We start from the raw sequence: 19,136 nt of genomic DNA, 5'->3' as shown, positions 1-19,136 counted from the left end.
GTGCCACAAAGTTCTTCTGCGCATGATCACTTCGCTTCCTTCTTTGCCACGTACAGGTTGTGCGCTGAACGCGTAGGCTTGCAGCGCTAATTCTTCGTCTGATTGGCTGCTCCGAGCTCGTGACGTCGCGGTGCTGGCAGACGGAAGGAGGAGAAGTGATATCAGTACTGCCGCCCTCACCCTGTCTCCTTGCTGGCATTTTGTCTTACAGCAGTCGGTTATCAGCCGGGAACATCTACGGGGGAGCAAGCAGCAGCGTCAGGTAAAAGCCCCAATTGAAAACGAGTGTGATCATTGTGAGCTGGGCCCGGGGTGTGGCTCACGCTATGCCGGCTGGTGGTGGAGCTAAACTGTGAATATAGATGCCGTAGACGTGTTATTGTTCATTTACTTTACCTCCTTCTTCTATTCCACCTAGTAGTCACCTGCCACAATTCCTATGTCTTCATTCAACATAGTTTAAGTGACGCAGATCGAAGTGCGTGTGCTTGACTGGAGTCCGTGTTAGTGTAAGAACAACCTGTGCTTCCAAAACTGCGAGTTACATTCACTCCTGATATGTTACTCGTTAATTGATAGCTACTGCCCCTTTCCCTGGCTGAAAAGACCACATTTTTATTGTGGGTCCCACTCCCAGCAGGTCCAGACTGAGAATTAAATTAGGCCCTGGCATTTCAGGTACACAGAGGCCCACTCAGTCCACACAGAGGCCCAAACAGCCCACTAAATACTGACTTTCAATGGGAGCTTATAGAAGTCCCTCTGGCATTTTCCAGAACCCACAGATTGCCAGTCCGGACCTGGGTCCCAGTGTTTCTGTTCCTTGCTCACCACGACTTCAACTGACATTCAGTTGCCACATCATAAGTTCAGAGATCAACAGATCACCGATCTGATGTTGTGAGAAAACTCAATGTTACAGTGCTAGGGTTGCCATCAATCACCTGTAATAAATGACATTATGACACATGCTCCAGTAACCCCACAATTAAAAGGGTTGTATCCCCTTACCTGTATCTTCCCAGTGAAAATAGGACATTTGCAAATGTTGTGTTATAGTGTTCATTCTAGCACATTTTATAGATGCACATATATTTTATTCAAATACACTTAACGTTCTGTGAGCTGAAACACGTTTTACCAGTCTGTTTTACTAGTCAGACCTGTCAATCTGGTTTTTATCTGATTGATCAAATGTACATTCTGTTCCTGTAGTATGTATTCGTAGAGTCTTCTGCAGCTGGTGGGGGATGCAAAGTGCAGTTCTTTAGTTGCATGCTGCAAATTGGACACATTTGGAATATGAATCCAGTCGTGAATAAAGTCTAAGTAAAATTACTTTCAAAACTCGCGTGGATCTGGGTTTGGATTATTTTTTATAGAGTTTAGCATAAAAGAGTGAAAACACAATTCAGTTTATAGCCACCATTTTTCACACATTCTATGTCACAGCATCCACAAATCTATCATACAATGAATACCACTGCCTGACAAGCACCCATCATAAAATCCTAAATTTAGTTAAAATAGGTTTGAACTACAAACATAAATTGGCATGCGCGCACACATCTTATATATTTATTACTTCCTAGTCTAAATGATTTGGTATCTGCCACAATTTGCACAGGTTATCCCGCCTGCGTCTGTACTTTTAAATTCTCTAGTTTTAAAGGCAATTGATTATTCATAATAGATTCAGAATTGGGAGTAGGCCACTCCTTTGTAATGTGTTGGAAGATGTTTGATTTGCTTTCCAGTATTTCATGTTTACCTGTTTGAACGGTGCATCCTGGAAATCTGCTTAATGCTTCTTTGTGGAAACATGATCTGTTCGTGTGTGGCTTGTTTAGAGACCTAGAGATTTGTGATTTCTGTTTGAGCTTCCAACCACTAAATTATGTTTTCATACACACATTTCAATTCTTTGGTTTAACTTTTAGGCATGGGATAGTGAGAAAAGACTGCAGAACAGACAAGTAAAACATTTCAAAAACTATACAAAAAAAAGAGTCAGTTTAAAATTGTCCAGATAATACTGAAAGTTGTGTGTCGGTTGAACTCTGTTCAAAATTATTTTAGGATGGTTCATAAATCCCAAGAGTTCATTTATTATAGGAAGTCACCTACAGTTGGCCCGATTACTTTCAAAGGTACACAAAATAACTGGCTCTATATAGTGAGTGATATTATGCAGTCAGTAGGGATATGGTCAGGTATTTGGAAACTACTCTTAAAGGGGACCTATCGCGGAAATAAAAAATTGAATATAAGCTTTATCATACTGAAACTTTCTAAGTATAATCAATTAAATATTCACATTTTGAAATAATCAAGTTTATTTTCACTATCCCTTTATCAGCATCTGTTTCTCTTTATTCTGTCTTCATGCAACAGTTGGGTGTCTGATATTCATTGACCGTTAGATCCAATATGTCTTATAGGGGGACTCCTTTTGCCTAGAAGATGTATTATTGCATATGATGAAGCTTATATTTAATTTTAAGAATCACACTGAGTCATTTAGTAGCACCACCTTTATTTCTTCTGTTCACCCCAGTGTACACCTGATGCCACAGAACAATGGAGGGATCATTAAACTATGACATGGCAAGTAGTAGTTCCCTAAGCAGGTGGTAGAAATAAAGCAACTATTTAGGCATTGAGAAACTGTCTTAGATTTGGTTTTAGGGGGTATGGCTGCAGTTTGACAGTGGCTGCAACTTTCTTCACATTTCTTTACCCCGTAATGTGAACAAATTTGTAAAAACAAAATGAAGAGCAATTTATTTTTTATTATCCTCTAGTATTTATTAAATGGCACCTAAGCCAATAATTTCATAAGCCTGTGTACACAATGTATACACAAACATACATCAAACTTGATCACTTCTATCTGTTTCTAATAGTCTGTTAAAGATAAATAGTTGCCAAGTGATGTCTCATTCTGGAGTGCAGATGCAGTTCACCTATTAAAGTATTTTTAATTTATGTCATTTAGTTTATATTTTTGCATTTTAATTCAAGCTGCCTAAATCACCACAGAGCCCACAATGAATGGACAACTGGACTTAAGCGGCAAATTGATTATAAAAGCTCAGTTGGGAGAAGACATCCGAAGAATTCCAATTCACAATGAGGACATTACCTATGATGAGCTGGTGCTGATGATGCAGAGAGTTTTCAGAGGAAAGCTCCTGACTAATGATGAGGTGACCATCAAATACAAAGATGAAGGTTGGTATCTTCTTGCGGATCTTTGGGGTTTATATTATTATGTTGCATATTCCTCAGCATCTTGTATGTGCATCAGCTTAACACCACTATAGCCCATATACATGTTATGGTTTTTTTTCATTGTTTTTTTACCTGTGTACTCTTTCTCCAGTTGATATGATAAAGACTGTAATGTCTAGTGTGTAGTGTTTTCTTGCTTTAGAAAATAGGTGAAAAACACAGGTGAAAACATAGGCTGCTATATTTTATATTTAGTCAGTTTTACTGTTGAGACACTAGCTTCTAAGGCAAGGCTAATATTTCAAGTTGAGCCAGCAGCAAACAAAATTAGTCTTTAATTCAGCATTTGCTATTGGAGCTTAATGGGGGTATAATAAATATCCTCCTTCTTCCTACATTAAGCAAGTTCCTTGGTTCAATATTTGAATCCATTTGCAACTCAATGGGCAAGAAATACTACAGCTTTAGTGGTGTTTTGCCTGGCATTAGTAATCTAAAAATCATCTTTCTTCCAGTTCTAGTGGGTTGTCCTGCCACTGCTTATGGGAGTATTGAGTCCCGTTGTTCTTTTTTTTTGATTATTAATCCTTCCATTTAGAAAAAACATTTTTTTGAAAAAAAGAAAAGGCCATAACTATGAATACATTTTTGAACTCTTTTAAGTTTAGTCTTAAGTGTGCTGGAACCAAGGCAACAAGATGCCTTCTGCAGAACTTTACTTTCCACACGTACAACCAGACCAGTTATGAACATCTAGGGGCCTGAGAAAGTGTGTGTTATTTTGTTCGTATTAAAGTGTAAAGGTTCCAGTAAACCTATGCTGTGTGTATAGCTAGGGTGTTATGTGTTGCCCCTCTTGGGTAATAATGACAGTCAAAAAGACTTAGGGCACATGCATGCCGATGGGAAAACACATGCATTGGCTCTGTTTCGCATCGTAGCACGAAATTGCCTTGCAAGGTAACTTCGAGCTAATATATGATGCATATGTTTTCCCACTGGCAATTTCCATTAATACCAGTAGGAAGGGAACTTCAGATGATTGGTTACCCCTGCACTGTGGGAGATCAAGTTTGGGCAGCCAAATGTCCCATGTGCCTGTGCCCTTATGGGAGTCAGGATGAAAAATTATGCAATATGAGTATATAGTTGCCAATTTGAAAAAAGTTACCCTTGATAAACTGGTTAAAAAAAATCAGAACCTTTTTGTTACAAAAGTTTTGCTTTGGTTTAAACATTAAAGGAGAAGGAACATGAACTATCACATCAACAATCATTCGGGGGGTTGGAGTTAGGCACCTCACAGTGATTGTATTCACTTAACTGATGCCCTGTGCTCCTGTTAGTGGAATACTGCACTGGTCTTGGGTTCTTTTCCCTGAGCACAATGGAGTAGTGATGTGCGGGTCAGGAAAAACTCAACCCACAAAATCTTAACCCGCACTTGACTCTAACCTGCAAAATGTTTCCCTTGTAGAACCTGCACCAATCCTGTACCTGTGCCTTCTCTCTACACTACTTCTGTGCGCACCTGAGTGAATGCTCATATGCAGTACAGATAGAAAGCCAAACCTTAAAGGGATCCTATAACAAACAAGGGAAAGTTGTGCTCACCACTATTTTTTAAAAACCATTAGGCGGGGGTGCAATGAGGGTGTGACCACAAAATACATATAGTCAACTACAAGAGGTCCTCTGCACTCAACCCATTATCAATATATTTAAGACAGAGACATTTTGTGCATACTGCTACTAAAAAATGCCTTACCCTTTAAACAACACAGGGATTGTTTGTCAGAGAGACAGGAGAAGGACTGAGTTAATAGGTATAGAAATTAGCTTTTACAATGGCATTTTTACTTTTTGTTATGGAAAATGTTTTTTCTAACACATTGAGAGCATTGTTAGTGGTTTCATAAGATTTGTACATTGAAGGTGAACAACCCCTTTAAGTGTAGGACTGGCCAGATATGGGATGACTTTGACATAGTTGGCCAGCTTAAATATATTGCAATATATGGACAAACAATCCCTGTGTTGTTTAAAGGGTAAGGCATTTTTTAGTAGCAGTATGCACAAAATGTCTCTGTCTTAAATATATTGATAATGGGTTGAGTGCAGAGGACCTCTTGTAGTTGACTTAAAGGGATCCTGTCATCGGAAAACATGTATTTTTTTTCAAAACGCATCAGAAAACTCCAGCAGAATTCTGCACTGAAATCCTTTTCTCAAAAGAGCAAACAGATTTTTTTTATATTCAATTTTGAAATCTGACATGGGGCTAGATATTTTGTTAATTTCCCAGCTGCCCCTTATCATGTGACTTGTGCCTGCACTTAAGGAGAGAAATGCTTTCTGGCAGGCTGCTATTTGTCCTTTTCAATGTAACTGAATGTGTCTCAGTGAGACATGGGTTTTTACTATTGAGTGTTGTTCTTAGATCTACCAGGCAGCTGTTATCTTGTGTTAGGGAGCTGCTATTTGGTTACCTTTCCATTGTTCTTTTGTTAGGATGCTGGGGGGGGAGAGGGAGGAGTCGATATCACTCCAACTTGCAGTAAAGAGTAATTGAAAGTTTATCAGAGCACAAGTCACATGACTTGGGGCAGCTGGGAAATTGACAATATGTCTAGCGCCATGTCAGATTTCAAAATTGAATATAAAAAAAATCTGTTTGCTCTTTAAGAAATGGATTTCAGTGCAGAATTCTGCTGGAGCAGCACTATTAATTGATTAATTTAGAAAAAAAAATTTTCCCATGACAGTATCCCTTTAACAAAAAGGCAGCTTTTCCACTCTATTGCACATGTATTGGCCTCAGGATAGCAAAGAAGTGGAAGAAAAGGAATGCTACCAAAAGCTCACTTACACCCTTGCCTAATTACAAGTAGTTTGGCAACCTGAAATCACATAGTGAAAAAAAAAAAAATCCAGTGGCACAAAACTGCTACAAACAAAGTAAACCTTTCACGTTTAGTGCGGAAACACTTTCGCATTAAATGTGCAAAGTTTGCCTTGCTTGTAGCAGTTCTGTGTGCCATTAGATTTCTTTTGCTTGCTTAGAAGAACCACAGACGAGTACAGTTTTCTGGGGTCAGGGGTATTGGGTAAGTGAATACAATCACTGAGGGGTACCTAACTTTTGTCTTGTACCCCCCCCCCCCCCACTGTTTGTGAATTGTCCTCTTTGAACTTCAACAGGAAATGTTGATATCAATTGCTTCTTTCTAAGTTTTCCCCTATAATTAGGAACTTTATAGGGAAAATAGCATTTGATAACTGTATTTCTCCCTTAATATTTTTTCTGAAAATTATTGTATACTTTTGTATGCTGATCTCCCCAATATCTCTAACCACATTGCCTGACCATTGGACTTTTACCAAACAAATTTTACACCAATGAAATCGAAGTCAGGAATAAAATCTGTTCTACCACCTCTATTTTTTTTTTGTATCTTAGTGTGCAAGATCAGTTTATTTTATTCTTTACTGTTCAATTTCCCATACACAAATACATCCACTAATCAAGTTTCTGTTGTGATCCTCACCCAATGGGGTTTTTAAAGTTACTCAACCATTTTTGCTCACATTTCTGCCAAGTAGGCTGTGGAATGGAGGCCATACAAGAGCCAAGAAACTGACATCTTGCTATAAATGGGCCAGTTGAAAAAGGGTTTTATCGGGCCTTGTATGGCCAGCTTGCAATTCTAACTTTTTCAGAGATTGCATTCAGTTCTTTTGAATTTTTTGTTGCAATGGTCATGGCCTGTAATGCATGAAAATCAAAAAAATTTCCCACCTTAATCTCTCACACACACACACACACACACACACACACACACACACACACACACACACACACACACACACACACACACACACACACACACACACACACACACACACACACACACTGTTACAACATTCTCACACACACACACACACACACACACTGTTACAACATTCTCACACACACACACTTACAGTGTTACAACATTCTCACACACACACACTTACAGTGTTACAACATTCTCACACACACACACTTACAGTGTTACAACATTCTCACACACACACACACACACACTTACAGTGTTACAACATTCTCACACACACACACACACACACTTACAGTGTTACAACATTCACACACTAATTTACAGTGTTATAACTTGGACTGGCAAGAAAGGCTTTTTTCCTGTCACCACTTAAGTCATAAGGGTCAAGTACTTGAGGAACTTGATTTACAAGGAACTGGTATGGATATAGCACTAGTGCTGTGATACAATTCCGGTCATACTTTAATCCAGAATACTTGTAGTTTTAAAAGCTGAATTCTGTAAGTGAAGAGGCTATTTTCTCTCCAATACTTCATAATCCTTCTGATAGCAAACATAATAATACATATTGCATATGTTAACACACTTTAAAAAAAAAAAGCAAACCAAAATGTTCCTAATTGTCTGTTTACCAACTTCTTCTAAATTCATGTTTACTTTTTTATACAGAATAACACATTCTATGCATCATTTTACAACAGTGCCACTAGAACACAGTGTTCTTCCAGCTTCTATGTTTCAGAATAAGATGTTAGGGCTTTTTCTGTGTTTAAACAATTTCTACATATTGATTGGGCTTGCCAACACATTTAATGGCTTGCCACATCATCATGCAGCTGGGATGTTTGTATCCTGCAAAACAAAATATAATAGGCATCTCCACATGGTGGAGCTAGTAGCACAGATATTCTGCATATGCACACGTTATGTGAGCAGGAAAAAAAATCCCACCTTCAGGTTGTATTCAGATGAGTGTTAAACCATGCAATCCATCCGCAATTTATTTAAAGAGTTATAAAATCAAGCAATCTAATACAATATACCAAAAGGTTCTTCAAAGCAATAAAATATATTTTTCTCTACTTGATACTCTCCCAATTGCCCTAGCAATTTTGACCTCAGTGCTTACTTTGTGTTTTTATTTGTTTTCAGATGGAGATCTTATAACAATATTTGATAGTTCTGATTTGTCGTTTGCCATACAATGCAGCAGAATATTGAAGCTCACCCTTTTTGGTAAGTATTTGCTTTTGCTCATTGTTTATTAAAGAAGTGGCATGGGCCGTTAAAGGCCATTATTCATATAGGCTGAAACAGATGTCTCTTTTTAAATACTGAGTTCATCCATCATCATTTATTTATAAAGTGGCAGCAAGTTATACAGCACTTTATAATCATTTATAACTGAACAGATCTTAAAATAACAAACAAGGGTAACAGAATAAAAATAGGATCAGATTGCCCTGTTTGCAAGAGCTTTCAATCTAATAAATCAGTCCATGGGATAACTGTGAAGATGGAAGTTAACATTTGCAAACTGAAAATAGGTGAAGTTTCCACAGAGATGCACTGGGCATACATTAGTCTCTTAATAGCAGTGTGGAAGTAACAAAAACTTACTGGGCATATTATTAAAGGCATGCAGACACTTCCAAGCTTTTGGCTAACTTACTAACTCTACCTCTGAACATTTACACATATTTGCATTGAGTCTTTTATTTTCTATGCAGTGAAATAACCATAAATAATTACTACTTGGTCACTATTTCTAACTTCACTGGAGTTCTTTTGCACCAATGTAAGTAGTGGAGCCACCGGCTGTTAAAAGAAGAAACTGATCTTCTGTAGTGACTATGCTGCAGTGAAACGTGAACTGTGACTAAGGTGGTATTTTCCTTCAGCAGATGCATGGCAGAAATAAGTGTTTCTCAAGTTCCCCTCCTATGTTACCAGTCTATGGAGGTGCTTGCAGAGGCTACCTTAGTTTGCTTGCAGGGTGTGCTATCACAAACCAATGCCACTTAATTAGGTTTACTATACAAGTAAGAGCCCTCTAGTAGTCTTGACTGGCACATTGATTTACTCTGATCTGCAGCTTTAACATCATTCTGACCTGGTATTCCCAGGCTTCAGGAGGGATGATTTTTTTCTGGGAGCAGAAGATAGCTAGAATTACAGGGGCACAACATGTAGTTCAAAGATGGATAACTTAAGTACACTCATTGCTAGGGTTGGCACCTTTATGGGAAAATACCCTAATTGCTTATAATTTGATTCACCTAGGTTATTTGCAGGGTGGCAGGGCCTGCATTCTGGTAGAAGAAAACTATAGTGCTACTTCAAATCTGCCCCCCCCCCCCAATCCCTCATATTGAGAAGTGCCAGCTATCAGTGAGGAAGCCTTGGTGGTTCTCACACATGCAAGTTCTTACGCCCAGGTGCTTACTCAATATGTGCATGACCTAGATTGGGTCCCCAACCTTTTATACCTGTGAGCCACATTCAAATGTAAAAAGTGTTGGGGAGCCACAGAAGCATGAGTAAAGCTCCTCCAAATTGCCAAATAACTGTTGTCATTGCCTATTTAGTAGCCCCTATGGACTCCCAGCCTGCAGAAGGCTTTGTTTGGAAGTAAAGTTTCGTATTTATGCATCTTAAATTTGTCTATAAGCTAGGAGTTTAAAAATGAGCACTTACTTTAAGACCAATTGGAGTAACAATAAAGGGGTTGGAGAGCAACATGTTGCTCACAAGCCAGTGGTTGGGGACCACTGACCTAGATATTGTTCACACTAAGCAGGTGTCCCCCTATCTGCCTATGCCCTATCATGACCGCTTACATCTGGAGTAGGCACTTTGGGGGAAACAATAGTAGCACTCCAAATATGCACATCCCCACAAAGTGCAGGCTCGAGCATCCTTCCACAGTAGGTCAAATCGGTGCCCATAAGGAAACGCTTTACAGAAATGGTGATAAATCCTGCAGATGTGGTGGCCTCTAATTCATTTAAAGAACTCAAACACATGGAAAAAACGTAATGTGATTTTAATTATCTAGAACCAAATTGAAGCATTTGTTGGGCAGACTAGATAAACCAGCTGGTTCTTTGTCACATTCTTTGTTTCTGAGAGTTATGGCTATTCTAGTGTTTTTCCAGCTCCTGAAACTAGATGGCACTGGAGTTACAGCTTCCATCAAATCACACTGTAGAATCATGAGTGAGATATTTACAATGGAGCTTTTGGACTATTATCGGTTTTTAAAAGGATCTGAGTTAGTTGCCTGCCAACAGTGCAAATATGCATTTCTTTGCATACAATAAATAAAAGTTGTACAACTGCGATAATGTTTAAAAATGATGTAGGCAAAAACAAAGGTGTAAGGAAACTTGGGCTTCTGAGCGCTTTCATTTTAATTCTTCACATTAAGTTGTTTAAAGATATCCGATTTAAACTGCTAAATGGGACCGATAGCTCCCTAATGGCTGTTGGTCCAGTGCTTAATTATAAGCTGAATGTCCAGTGAAAACCTCTCCCTAATAGATGAGTATTGAGTCCATGTCAGACCAAAGATGCAATAGACTGCAAGTAACTGGGTAATCTAGGAAGCTGTGCAGGGCTGGAATAAAGCAGTTCCTAGCACAGTCTTTACAAGCAGTACAGTAATCATAATGTGAGGCATCTTATTGGAGAAAATGCATGCTTGTATAATTAACCATTGTACATGTATGGGACCTGTTATCCAGAATGCTTGGGACCTGGGGTTTTCCAGATAAGGGATCTTTCCGTAGTTTGGATCTTCATACCCTGTCTACCAGAAAATCCTGTAAACATTAAATAAAACTAATAGGCTGGTTCTGCTTCCAATAAGGATTAATTATATCTTAGTTACATTCAAGTAGAATGTATAGTTTTATTATTACAAAGAAAAAGAAAATAATATTGAAAAATTGGATTTGATTATAATGGAGTCTATGGGAGACGACCTTTCCATAATTCAGAGCTTTCTGGATAACTAGTTTCCAAATAACGGAAACTACCAGCCCAGTAGCTCACAGAGAGATATACTGTGCTACCTGGCAGTTTTTGAATTTATCTTGTAAGTCATTTGTCTTTAAATGTTTTCTTTTCTGACCTTTTCTTACTTGCCCACATGCTGTAAGCAGGATAATAGCTTTGTTTGGCATGTGAGAGCTAGTACTATAGAGATATTATCTGCATTATAATAAAACAACCTTCTGTGGCTGGAGACATTATAAGTGGGCAATGGTGTGACTGATGCTCCATAAGTTCAGAAGCAGCTGATGGGTGTTGCAGCAAGACATATATGATACAGACATATTAAATGCTTTCTTACCACCAGAATGTATTAGGTATTCAGGTAAAGAAGTATGAGGAATGTTTGTAACTACTTTTGCTGAGTGACCAGTTAGTCAAGCCACATTTCTGTAATATGCCTCTACTGTATTCTTTAGTACTACCACTTGTTGGACTCCTTCATACTATAGACTGTCATCCAAATGTTGCTGGCTCTGTCAGTCAGGGAGGTGTTTCTAGTTAATATTGACTTATCTTCTACGCCACTGTTTGGTCCAAAAGACTTTTTTTTTTTTTAATTAAAGTAGAGTATTTAAAATTGCATAATGTGATAAGAAGTTGATTTTAATGCACACAAATTGCTCACTTATAATCCATAGTGTAATGGCTTTCCTGAAATTAATGCAGACCTGTCATCTAGACCTAAAAAAAGTCCTTTTCAAATTAAACATGGAATCCAAATTCTTTTTTTTATTAAAGCATTTATAGCTGTTGTAAATTACTTTCACTTTTCATTCTGCACCTCCTAGATGTCACTGCTCTCCACACATCCCCCATCTCTCTTTACCATTTAATTGTGTAGCCAGGGCATGGGGATGGACATCAGGTCCCCCATTCTGGTGCACAAACAAAATTTTGAGATGATGCAAGTCTGCAAAGTCTGGCTGCTGTGTCTCCTTACCTTGTATACACGTTAAAATATATTAGTACGGAGATTAATTGTCCCCTGCATTGTGTAAACCTCGAATTCAGTCCGTAAACTCCTGCATTGTTCACATCTGTAATCCCTCCCCCCCTACATTGTTCACACCTGTAACACCTCTATTATTCACACCTGAGACCCAGACTGAAAGTATCCACATTGTTCACCTTATACAAACTGCTGTAGGGTCACCAGCATTTTGTCTGTAGCACAGTATGAACTGTTCATCTAAGAGTGGTTCTGGTTTCCCTGTCTCCTACTCTGGCTACCCTATGCTCCCTATGTGTGCCATACTCTACCTGCACTATGTTCCTTGTGTGTGCCATACTCTGCCTTCCCTATGCTCCCTGTTTGTGCCATACTCTGCCTGCCCTATGCTCCCTGTGTGTGCCATACTCTGCCTGCCCTATGCTCCCTGTGTGTGCCATACTCTGCCTGCCCTTTTGTGCCATACTCTGCCTTCCTTCTTACTCTACCTGACCTTTGTTATCCACAGGGGAGGAGGCATATGAATTTAATATGTTATGTTTTAATATGACTTAAATTTTTCACATATGAGTGATAATGAGTACCAACCATTTGTTTTTTTTGGTGTGCACCACCATTTAAATGGACATTGTCTTAAAAGTTCTTGTGGTAACATGGGTGTGGTTAAATGGGTGTGGTTTAAAACAGGGAGTGGTCAACACTGGCTTCCATTATCAGCTCTCCACTACCTAGGCCTGAAATGTTCCAGCCCTCTGTACCGCAGCAGTTGGACAGCACTGCCCTAAGCAATTGTTTTTCTCCCCTATGTTTATAAGCACGCATTCCTCACATATGTATGATCTATTGCTCTATAATTTAACAATAATAAATCATGAAGTTGAAAAGTTCATTTTAATTTGTATCGCTAATAAATGTGCCAAAAGGAAGTCTAAATAATTAACTTGTTTCTTTTTCTTTGTAGTAAATGGACAGCCAAGACCACTGGAATCTAGTCAAGTAAAGTATCTCCGTCGGGAGTTAATAGAACTACGTAACAAAGTCAATAGTTTGCTGGACTGCCTGGAACCACCTGCAGAACCTGGAATACCGTCCAGCCTTCCTGACAATGGTAATTTTTACAATTTTCAGATTTTGCTGTAATCTGTGACTCCAAGATGTAAATTTTTTTTATCTGCTCTTAAACAGAAGCTTTGGATGGCAGAGAAGAGAAACCACCTGCTCCAGATTCTTCTGTGAAACCATCTACCCAAGTTATGGCTGCCAGTATGTCTGCTTTTGATCCACTGAAGAACCCTGATGAAATCAACAAAAATGTCATGTCTGCATTTGGACTCTCTGAAGAACAAGTCACTGGTACATTAATTAGCGGTCTGTAGGGTGGTGCCTGACAACTTTGTCACAGACAGCTAACATATTTAGTACAACTCATGTTAAGAAGATTTTACTAAAATTATGATGCCATAGAAAGATGCCTGTAGTGTCCTGTCTGGGCCATAACAAAATGAATCCTTGGTAGAATTCCTGTTAATCACTAAAACTTAGATTTTTTAAATATTTGATCATTAATCACTAAAATGATTAAAGTATGAAAAAGTATTGCTAGCCACATGCAGGGATAGAGAGGCATAGTTATTATTTAGTGGCTAGTCCATGTTAACATTCATTTCATCAAGAGCTTTAGCTGTGGTGCTTGCAGAATTTTTATTCTTTTGCTTTGTGCTCTATATTCTCTCCTAGGACCTCCTAGCGCACCAGTAGAGGAACGTTCCAGCACACCAGATAGCATTGCTTCTTCCTCTTCTGCACATCCACCAGGGACTCAGTCTCAGCAGCCATCATACCCAGGAGCACAGCAGCAAGCAGGTCAGATTGAAGGTTAGAATGCTGTCTACAGTAATACTAACACATTCATTGTCTATTTTCCATGGAAACTTGTGCTTATATTTTCTCTACTATACTGGGTGTTAGAAAGACTTTCTACAAAGACATGTGTTTATAATTGAATGTGCTGGCCAGAATAGAGCCATTTAAGCAGGGGAACTGTATTTATAGATGGTAAACACAAATTACCAATGAAAAATATATTCCCAAGAAAGTTCTATGTCTATTCAGATGCTTTGTTTCCTGGTCTGAGAAGAGAACGTAATTCAAAAGTAAATGTACACTTGGTTTTCCTTTTAATTTGAATCAAATCCTAAAATAAAGATGTTTTTGTTTTTTTTATCAATCTTTCATGGAGTCGAGGTATAAAATATCTTACCTCAAATAGAAATAGATTGCGAATGTACAAAACATAACAGTCCTGTTCAAGGTTCAACCTATTTTTTTTTTTTTTTTACTGTTTTCTATTTGTTGTTTTTTGTTTAGTATTTTTTTATTTGCTGCATTGTCTGCAGCTTTTTTTTCCCTTGAAGAGTTTAAATGCGAACTAAACACTAAAAAAGAGTATGGATAGAAAAGCCAACTACTTGTTGCACCAGCCTAAAGTTTGTGTCTCTTTAACAGTATTAATACTGTCCTTCAAAGTTGTCACAGGAACTCTCCATCTTGGATATTGTTAGCAGTATCTGTGACACGCACATGCTTGGTGTGCTCTGAGCAGCTGTGGAAAAGTTTAGCCTAGGTTTTGTCAAGCAGAAAAGGAGGTTTGCTTGTCATATAAGCTCATGCTACAGGGCTATTGATTCAATTCTGATGCAGTGGTTTTTGAGCTGTAAAGGGAGCCTGAATCGGTTTTACTCCTTTCACCTTCTGCTGCCCTCAGATGATTTCACCTCCAGCCTATGACAACACTTCCGCCTTTATGGTGGGTTGCAGGTCAGGTTGGGGGTTAGTTAGTTGAGGATTTTATCAGGGTGTTGCCCGAGCAGGTAAAAATGTTTTTTGCCTCTGCAGATTGGGTGTGATTTTAAGTAATTAGACTACAGGTTTCTGGTGAAGGTTTTATTAGATATTTGCAGCTACTAAGGCTGGAAATTCATTAGTAATAATTTAATCCCACGAACACTTAATCTTAAGGTTAAATTCTTTTTTTAAACTACACTTTAGTCTTCAATGAGATTTCTAAAACATTGGTTTATTGTATTTTATTTCATAGTTTGTTTTACTTTTGATGCAGTGCTGGCCAAATCCATTCACTTGCTTGATACAAAACCTATACTGCAAAACTATGACTGCATGCATATGTTTTTTATCTTAAAAAGGCACCCGTTTTACAATTCCTATACCTTCATAGCTAAATATAAAAACTTTTTTCATTTTTCTTGTAGGCCAGATATATCAACAATATCCACAGCCACAGCAGCCTGCTGGTTATCCAGCGCCTCAAGGTCAACCCCAAGCTCCTGCCCAACCTCAGCAACCCTATGGCATGCAGTATTCTGGTAAGAAACAGGTTTAATAGAACAGCCTAACCTTGGATGTTTAAACACCTTTGAGCAACTGAAGGAGGAACCAGGCTAATCACACTCTCTTCCAAGACATTAGATTTGCTGTATGGCCCCCCAGAGACAACTGTTAGCTGAAATTGATTTTTTTTTGCCTCCTATTGGCCATAGTAACAAAATCTTTCAACTGTGTAACTGTTGATCTTTCAACTGATGTATAAATGTAATCCTACCAGCTGTTTAGGTGTATCTATAAGTTAACCAGCTAGATAAAACATGATAGATAGTATAAAAATCTGCTATCTAGTATATGCTGGTTGTCTGCCCTCCCTTAAAGACAAAACACAGGACACGACTAAGCATTTATTTAAATATTTTAATTTTTCTTATTTATTTTGAAAATATTTTATTTGATTTTCATGTTGTTCATTTTTCTGACTGCATCAAGGTTGCTGCTGACAAAGAGCTTCAGGTTCAACAAATAATGTGAACCTTTCTAGAAATCAAGCTTGAAACTTTTTTATTTCTTTGTTTTTTTTATTTTGATTGGGTTTTTTTTGTCAGGTTACAGTCAGCAAACTACTCCACAACAAGCTCAGTATCCAGCTTACAATCAGCAAGCAGCACAGCCTCCTGCTCAAGGGTTCACAGGGCAACAGCAGCAGCAGCAGCAGCAGCAGCAAATGGTTTCACAACCCCCTCAGCCTCAGCAGTACCAGGCTGGAGGATACCCTCCACAGACTTACACTACACAAGCCTCTCAACCTGCAAACTACAATCCGCCTCCAGTTTCCCAACCTGGTGTGGCTCCAAACCAACCAGGTGCCTATCAGCCTAGGCCAGCATTTACCCAATCCCCTGGAAGTACTGTCACCCCACCCCCAAGTGTTCCTAATCCATATGCTCGCAATCGTCTACCATTTGGTCAGGGATATGCTCAGCCAGGACCTGGTTACCGATAAATGTCATTGACACCCTATTACTGCCAAGGCAACGGCTGCTAGGTCTATATCCATCCCAATAGACTCCAATGCTTAAAATTGTACTGATATTTCCAACATCCGAGGAAAAGCTTGGTCTGCTTCTCAGCACACTGTTGCTTTTCACTAAATGTTTTGTGTCATTTAATTTAAGTAGAGACCAAAAGATTTTCTGCTTTTGATTGTACCTGCTCTCTTGTAGAAATTCAAAGACAAAAATGTGTTTGACACTAGCTGGCCTTGTCAAAACTCTGAAACGATGCAAATGGCAAACCCAATTATTTGACTTGTTTTTAATGATCTGATGTGTTAAATTAGATCTGTCCTAAAGTTTAAACTAGGTATTCTGTACAAATTCTAACACATTAAAAGCTAATAAAATAATTAGAACATGTCCTTTCCTTTTATTTTCACTGCCTTAAGAATGTTTCCAGTGGAAATGTGTATATGTATTCATGTATATGTTCTTCATAAGAATTTTCTTGTTGTTTGACTTTTGCTTATATCTGAAGTGTTAAACATTGCTGTTTCACCTGCTGAATCTCCACATCTTACACCAGCCCTCTTGTCATTGGCCAGTTCAGGCCTGCTCCAATCTCTGAAGAGCTTGTATGGGTGGGCGTAAGCCAATTTTACTATTACTGAGGATAAACAAAATAAAGACCAGGTGGCTTTTTAGTGGGAGGGTATAATGTGCATAAAGGTACTATTTTTCATGGGTCCTTAATATGGAGAGGAGCATGCAGCCTCCTGCTCACAGGCAATCATTACTATTATATTGCAGGAGGGTAGCACAAATGTGACTCTTATTGCACAGTTCCTTTTAAAAAAAAAAAATTGTAGTACATTCATAGTTGCCTGATAAAAAAAAAAAAATATATCAACTATGAAACCATCAGTGAGGTAGAAACCATAAAATACCATACTATACCAAAACAACTTTTAACTATAAAAGTACTCTTTGGCCAAAATACTGCAAATAGACATCGTTTATGTGAAAATATACCATGGGAATAAGTGGGGGAAGGGAAAAATATTGACAAGAAAAGAACTCCCAGAAGAGGAGAAGAAACTGTGCCACTAACCAGCCGATGGGATATGTTGGTGCCAGAGCAGAAGCAAAGGTGACATAACTCTGGGGATGGAAAAAAGTTAGAAACCCTATTGCAGCAAAGGCAAGAAGGGCACTACACTCCAGAAGCTACTGAACTATTATCAAGATCATAACTTGCAGTAACACGATTGCAAGGATTGTGTATAAACCACTGTGGTGAAACCTTCAGATTAAGTGATGTGTTAAAGGAAAACTATACCCCCCAATGTAGGTCTCTATTAAAAGATACTGAGTAAAACAGCTCATGTGTAAAACCCTGCTTCATGTAAATGAACCATTATCATAATAATATACTTTTTTAGTAGTATGTGCCATTGGGTAATCATAAATAGAACATTGCCATTTTAAAAAATAAGGGCCGCCCCCTGAGATCGTATGATTCACTGTGCACACATACAAACCACATGTAAGGTCACATGAGCCAATTAACAGACAGAGTTCTGCCTTTTGCTTCCTCACTTCTTCCTGTTACAGTTAGTGTTGTAGTATTTCTGGTCAGGTGATCTCTGAGGCAGCACAGATAGAGTCACGAAATGGTGGTTCAAGGCAAGAGATGTAAAAGGGCAATATTTACTTAAATATATATTCCAGTTTGGTAAGATTCTTTAATACGTCATTCAATTTGATATAAACTGTCTGTTGCTTAAGTATTCATTTTGGGGGTATAGTTTTCCTTTAACTGCAATTTGTTAATGAAACTGCATGACTGAAACTGTAGCAAATATAAGGTACTAAAGAAACGACTGTAAGAAATACGCCTATAAATTGTAAAGTGGAGGAACATAACCCCATATGGCTCATGAAAATGCTTGTCATAATCCCAATGATGTTGCTTAAAGGACAAGGAAAGTCTAAAATAGAATAAGGCTAGAATGCTGTATTTTGTATACTAAACATAAGCATGAACTTACTGCACCACAAAGCCTAATTGCTGGCCACAGGGGGTCACCATCTTGTAACTTTGTTAAACATCTTTGCCTGACCCTGACCCTGCACATGCTCAGTGTGGTCTGGGCTGCTTACGGATCGTCATAAACAAAGCTGCTTGAATTCTGCATGGCTGGTAAGTAAGGCGGGGGCTCCCCCTGCTGTTCATAAGTATGATTGTTTCCCTGCTCAGCAGTTAGGGACCATCTGACAATTCCTATCCACAGCTGTAAATGAAGGGAGAATTTCACTGCATACAGTCAGGCTTCTTATTAAAACGGTACACATTTTTTAATTAAAGTATATTGGAGATAGGTTTCTTTTTCATTAAAGAAAGTAAAAATGGGATTTTATTTTTTTTGCCTTTCCTTGTCCTTTAAACAAACTGCTGTGCAGAGCCACAAGGAATTCCTGTAATTTACACCTCTTTTGACCACCTTCCCTCAATGTACCATGCATGCTGTTTTATAAGGGTTCCCCAAACTATTTTAGCCATTAGCAACATTCAAATGTAAAATAAGTTGGAGAGCAACATAAGCTTGCAACTAGTTCGCGGAGATGCTAAATATGAGCTGTGATTTGCTATTGGTAGCCCCTATGTGGAATGGCAGGAGACTGTTTGGCAGTACACATGGGTTTTATGCAAAT

General features: G+C 38.5%; 1 protein-coding gene across 3 annotated transcripts; it reads left to right on the top strand.

The window, feature by feature from the left end:
- Positions 1-104: 104 nt before the first annotated feature.
- On the top strand, positions 105-16,841 carry tfg.S (trafficking from ER to golgi regulator S homeolog). Of its 3 annotated transcripts, none has more exons than XM_018248057.2 (8): positions 105-262; positions 3,025-3,234; positions 8,226-8,309; positions 13,043-13,189; positions 13,267-13,434; positions 13,819-13,944; positions 15,351-15,464; positions 16,032-16,841. In XM_018248057.2, the coding sequence occupies exons 2-8, from the start codon at positions 3,051-3,053 to the stop codon at positions 16,427-16,429; spliced, it is 1,221 nt and encodes a 406-aa protein (XP_018103546.1). In that variant the 5' UTR covers positions 105-262; positions 3,025-3,050; the 3' UTR covers positions 16,430-16,841.
- Positions 16,842-19,136: the final 2,295 nt, after the last annotated feature.

This window comes from Xenopus laevis, chromosome 2S (genome assembly GCF_017654675.1).
Source record: "Xenopus laevis strain J_2021 chromosome 2S, Xenopus_laevis_v10.1, whole genome shotgun sequence".
Taxonomy (NCBI): Eukaryota; Metazoa; Chordata; class Amphibia; order Anura; family Pipidae; genus Xenopus; species Xenopus laevis.
The sequence above is the reverse complement of the archived record's forward strand: the minus strand, read 5'-3'. Positions and strand labels throughout refer to the sequence as shown.